This window comes from Colobus angolensis, unplaced genomic scaffold (assembly GCF_000951035.1).
Source record: "Colobus angolensis palliatus isolate OR3802 unplaced genomic scaffold, Cang.pa_1.0 Scaffold22, whole genome shotgun sequence".
Lineage (NCBI taxonomy): Eukaryota > Metazoa > Chordata > Mammalia > Primates > Cercopithecidae > Colobus > Colobus angolensis.
This window is the reverse complement of record NW_012115377.1, coordinates 5430852-5436543: the sequence shown is the minus strand read 5'-3', so window position 1 is coordinate 5436543 and position 5692 is coordinate 5430852. Positions and strand designations below refer to the sequence as shown.

The 5692-nt window shown below is 61.2% G+C and overlaps 1 protein-coding gene across 1 annotated transcript in view; it reads right to left on the bottom strand.

Moving 5' to 3' along the window:
- MAP2K7 (mitogen-activated protein kinase kinase 7) overlaps window positions 1-5692 on the bottom strand; it is a 10890-nt gene that overhangs the window by 4573 nt on the left and 625 nt on the right. The window contains exons 2-3 of the mRNA XM_011943640.1: window positions 4039-4203; window positions 16-157 (exon numbers count right to left, since the gene is read on the bottom strand). Of these exons, the coding sequence (XP_011799030.1) occupies window positions 16-157; window positions 4039-4203 (307 nt within the window). The remainder of the gene's footprint in view (window positions 1-15; window positions 158-4038; window positions 4204-5692) is intronic.

Here is a 5692-nt window from a genome sequence, read left to right as displayed (position 1 = left end):
GGGCCCCTGGCTCACCTCTCCATGCTTCGGGGCGTGAACAGGGTTGACGGGAGCCCCAGCATGTGGCGGGGCCGGGCGGGGGGCGTGGGGTGCTGCGGGGAGCTCTCTGAGGATGGCGAGCGGCTGCCCCCATCGTTGGCCAGCGGGAGCTGCAGGGCTGGGGGGGTGAGAACCAGTGGCAGGGGAGGGGTCAGCACCCAGCTGGTCTCAGCTGCACATCTGGCACTCCAGGGAGGGGTCGGGACCCTCACCTTCCCCTCCTGGGCTTCCCTAGCTAGGCTGGCACAGCCCCTGCCCTGCTGGGCTGGAGGAGCTGGGGTCTCCCTCCCACCCCACACTGTCCTCAGGGTCCCTTGTCTCATCCCCTGACCTGGAAAGAGAAGGAAGAGGCTGGCAGGGGAGAGGGAGCCCCAAGTCTACGCTGACGGAGAAACGAGACGGGGACCTGAGGTGTCCCTCGGCCGGGCAGCCTCCCTGACAGGTGTGGGCGCTTCCTCCCACTTCTGCCCAGGAAGCAGGCCCAGGACCACAGCGCCCACAGGCTGGACAGACGGGGGTGGAGTGCCTGCCAGGGCTGGCCCGGGCTGTGGCTCTGCTAGTAGCACTAAACTTGGCTCCCAGACAAGAGCGAGCGGGGCCACGCTGGGGAGGCCGTGGGCACGAGACCCAGGTTTCAGGCTGCCTTGCCCCATGTTCTGTTCCGGGGTCGGGAGGGCCCCTCAGGCCAGTGGGCTGACATGGGGGCCTCCCGGCCTGGCCTGCAGAGCTGGGGCCGTGGGGGCAGGACAGGACCTCAGGGGGCCTACATCATCTGGGAGGAGAGTTGGGGGGCACAGCTCCTGCAGGGGCTGGCGGGACCAGGTGGGGCCAACGCTGGGCCAGGCGGGGGTTGGCTCATCCAGCAGCCTGCATGCGGGCAGCTCGGGCATGCTACAGCGGGTGGGCAGGCAGCGGGCAGGCAGCGGGCACCCTGGGGCGGGCAGGCAGCATTAGGGGTGGGAGGGCAGGAGACAGACAGACAGACAGGAACCAAGACTCGGGCCCAGGTGCCCAGAGGAGGCACTGCACAGACAGGCCAGAGAGGGGCCTGGGACAGGAGGGCAGCTTCCTGGAGGAGCTAGGGTCTCCCTGGCTGGGCTGGCAATGGGGTGCAGGAACAGAGGCCGGGATGCCAACGTGGCACCTCACATCCTAGAGGCCCTGACAACGGCTACACACACCTCCCAAGGTGCCCCTCCCACAGGGGCTGGGGCCTGCCGCTCTCCCAAAGCCCTCAACGGACAACCCCTCTCTCCCTCTCTTCCTCCTGCCTCGTCCACCTTTTCTTCCCACAGTACTGCAGGCTCCTGGTGACTGGTGCCCAGGGACTAACACGAACAGACAAACCCGCTCCATGCTGGCAGCTAAACCCCGTCCCTCCCCTGGGTGCCTGGGACCCTGATCTCAGCCAGTAGGAGAGGGAGGAGGACGCTGACCTCAGTCTCAATGCAGGAGGCCCAGCACTGCCCCTCCCTGGTCCCGCCAGTCCCTGCAGGAGCTGTGTCCCCTTGCTCCCCTCCTGGAGGACCAGGCAGGAGCTGGGGAAGGGCTCTGGGGACCTGGGGACACAGTCAGGCCCAGCTTTCCTAACTAGCCTAGAGGCCTCACCTCCCATGCCCCTCCCACTGTCCTGGCCACTGCTGCCTCCACAGCACCACGTCACCTTCCACTGGTGCTTTTTCTTTTTTTTTTTTTTTGAGATAGGTTCTCACTCTGTCACTCAGGCCGGAGTGCAATGGCGTGATCTCAACTCACTGCAACCTCCACCTCCCAGGTTCAAGTGATTCTCCTGTCTCAGCCTCCTTAGTAGCTGGAATTATAGGCACACGCCACCATGCCCAACTAATCTTTGTCTTTTTAGTAGAGATGGGAGCTCGCTGCATTGGCCAGGTTTCCCCCTCTGCTTCTTCAGGTCCCTGTGCCTCTGCTCTGTCCATGGCCCAAGCCACAGCCCCGATCCCCTTCTGGCTCCCGAGGGCCTGTGCTCCCCTCACGCCCAGCCCCCAACCCCTGCGCACCTAGTGTCTCTTGAGACACTGCCTGGTTCCCGCCCTCAGAGAGGATCTGAGTCCCGCTCCCGCCCTGCACTCAGGGGGTGAGGACCACAGCCCTCGAGGAGTCCTGTGGGCCCCCCTCCCCGGCACAGCCCACCAGGCCTTCGGAGGGCGGCCCCAGAGCCTGGGGAGGAGGCTGCTGGCCTACAGACTGGAGCACAGGGGGATGGAAGGGAGGGCTCAGCTAGGCACTGGGGGAAGGAGGTACACAAAGGCCCTGAGAACAGAGGCCACAGAGGTGGTGATGGCCACATGGCAGCTCAGGAGGGTGGAGTGAGAGCAAAAGGGTGAGGATGAGAAAGAGAATGGATGAGAGAGAGCGAGAGGCTGGAGGGCACGTGTCTGCTGACAGGAGCCACAGGTGTGCAGGCTGCCATGTCAACATGCACGCACACGCCGTGCAAGTGCACACAAGCACAACACACACGCGGGGCATGCCGCCGTGGACCCAACACCCATGCAGCTGGGACAGAGTCCCCCTTGCCCATCGGACACACACACACACAGTCACTCACGGGGTCACGCACCCCATCTACTCTCTCTCCCAACACAGGCGTGGGGCACAGCCTGCATGCCCACCACAGGCTGGCACTACGCTCAGAGCCCGGGCAGGGCTGTCTTCTCTCCCCCTACCTCCTTCAAGACGCTTTTTACATTCTTTTTTTTTTTTTGAGACGGAGTCTTGCTCTGTTGCCCAGGCTGGAGTGCAGTGGCACGATCTGAGTTCACTGCAACCTCCACCTAATCTCTTTTATGTTTTTTTTTTTTTTTGAGACGGAGTCTTGCTCGTTGCCCAGGCTGGAGTGCAATGGTGCGATCTCGGCTCACTGCAACTTCCACCTCCTGGGTTCAAATTCTCCTGCCTCAGTCTCCCGAGTAGCTGGGATTACAGGCATGCGCCACCATGCCCGGCTGATTTGTATTTTCAGTGGAGACGGGGTTTCTCTATGTTGGTCAGGCTGGTCTCGAACTCCTGACCACAACTGATCTGCCCGCCTTGGCCTCCCAAAGTGCTGGGATTACAGGTGTGAGCCACCGCGCCTGGCTTAATGTCTTGCATTCTTAATAACGACAGGGTTTCACCATGTTGGTCAGGCTGGTCTTGAACTCCTGACCTCAAGTGATCCGCCCTCCTTGGCTTCCCAAAACACTGAAATTACAGGCATCAGCCACTGGGCCTGGCCCATTTTTTAAATTTTTGAGACAGGATCTTGCTCTGTCACCCAGGCTGGGGTGCAGTGGTGTGATCATGGCTCATTGTAGCCTCCACCTCCTGGGCTCATATGATCCTCCTGCCTCAGCCTCCCTGAGTGTTGGGATTACAGGTGTGAGCCACTGTGCCAGGCCTCCCCAGCGGCTTTGTTCAATGCCCACCTTCTCCAGAGGTTCCCCCAGGCTGGCCCCCTGCAGGGCCGCTCACCCGGCTAGAATGTTCTCTCTGGTGGGAATGTGCTCCCTGTCCAATGGGCCCCCCACTACGGCCCCCGCTACAGAGGAGAGGAGCTCCGTCTGTTCTATTCACTGCTGTGTCCCTGGTGCCCAGGGCTGGTACGGCACCCGGGGAGGGGAAGTGCTATGTGTTCATCTAGTTATTGAGAGAGATCCATAGGCACAGGCCACCCACCAGGCCCGACTTTCTCTTTCTCTCAGTTACACACACACAGGCGTGCACCCCCTCGAAGGCCATAGACTCCCATTCAGTGGGGAGCCCACCTCCTCCTCCAGGGAGTCTAAAGTGGAGGCGAGAGGAAGGGAGGGGGAGGAGGGAGGACAGAAGAGGCCGGGCTGGGCTGACCGCTGCTTGAGTGGAGTGAGAGAGAAAGTGAGAGGGGAAGGGACACGGGGACACACAGAGCATGGGGGCCGGGGTCGCCATTCTGCGGCCGGGTCAGCGGTTAGGTCAATGGTGCAGATGTCCAAGCAGCGATGATAAAAAGGCTGGTACCTGCTCGTTGGGACGGGGCAGGAGCAGGGCTTAGAGTGATCACAATAACTGGATGGGGAGAAGGAAGAAAAAAAACAACACCACGATAAATCACAACAGAAATGACCGATTCGTCCAAAAGAAAAGAAATCAAATCATAAACGAGGAGGAGGGGGAGGCACCGAACTGCAGAGATGGCTAGGAACCGACAGAGATGGGGAGGGCGGGGAGGATGGAATGGAGCTGACACAGACACAGACGCCTGGAGGGGACTCCTCGGGGGCCTGCCTGCCACGGGCCTCCTAGCTCTGCATGGGAACGGCCACCCCTGAAGGCACCCTGCCACCCCTGAAGGCACCGGGGACCCTGGACCCAACCCTATCTCATCCACTCAGGGGCGAGGGAGGGCAGCCCCCAGGGGCTAGCAGGGACCCGTGTCTTAGCTCAGCTTCTTGTCCCAGGCAGTGTCCTGTGCCAGAATCTCCACCTCCATGATTTCTCTGGACCCCCAAGAGATTCCCCAAGGAGGAACCCATGCTGACTCAGGTCAGGAGAGAGAGTGACAGGAGAGTGTCAGGTTGTGAAGGTCAGGCTGGGTGACCAGGGAATGGGGTGGGGTGCCCAGATACAGGGGGTACCTTTCTCATCTATCCTAATGACTCCATAGAGAGCTAAATAAACTACAAAGGTCACATCAGAGGACACATGAGAGCATTTTACTGGGTCAAGAAAGACACAAAAAGGATCATGGGTCAGGGGTGGTGTTCGCAGGGTTTGAAAATCTGATTCCCTCCAGCCTAGAGGATTTACAGACCAGGCTCTTGGGGAAAAAGCCAAGAGACTAGATATGGTCAGTGTTCCCAAGCCAGGAGTGTGCAGAGTGAGAGGTACTGATCTAGGATGACAAGGTTTCAGGGAAGTAGGTACCGAGATGGTGGGATTGATCAGAAAGCAGGAGGATGTGTGCTGGGGGGTCGGGGGCAGGCCTAGAGTCACATTGGCCTCAGGTGTCCCCAGATCAGGTGGGTGTGGGTGTAAAGGGAAGGGGAGCCATCACTTGAAAACAGGTGACAAAGTCACCGGGCTGGCTGGGGGTCGATGTGCATTTCTGGAGAGGTCAGACACCACACGCTCACCACGATGGTGACAGTGAAACTGGTCACAGGGGTTTGAGGGGGCCTGGTGTATGTGGGAGGGGGTCTGCTGAGCCCAACGCCAAAGTCACTGTCACGGGGGGTGGGGGGAGAAGGGAGCCCCCCCCATCCCCTCACCCCAGACACGGTCACAGGGAGAGCGAGAGGGAGAATCCTCGAGCCAGAAGAGTTGGGGAGGGGCTCTCTGTGGTAAAGTAACCTCAGGTGTCCCCGGGCCAGGCGTGCGCGTGTGCGTAGATCGTCCGCTGCACGGGGCTGACAAGCCCCCAGGTCGGGGGAGGGGGGCGCCAGACAGTCCCTGAGATGACGAGAGTGGTAACATCAGGTCAAAGGGGACATGTCTGTATTTTCGGGGCGACCTGGATGTGGTCACGGTCGCGTGGAGTCGGGAAAGCCCGACCCAGAGGATCACGGCGATGGGGGCGGGTCATCAGCTGGGGGCCTCTCCTGGGTCCAGGGACTGGGCTCCCAGGCCCCGAGGGTGCGAACCCCCCAGAGCTCGCCGGCCCCACGCCCCCTGG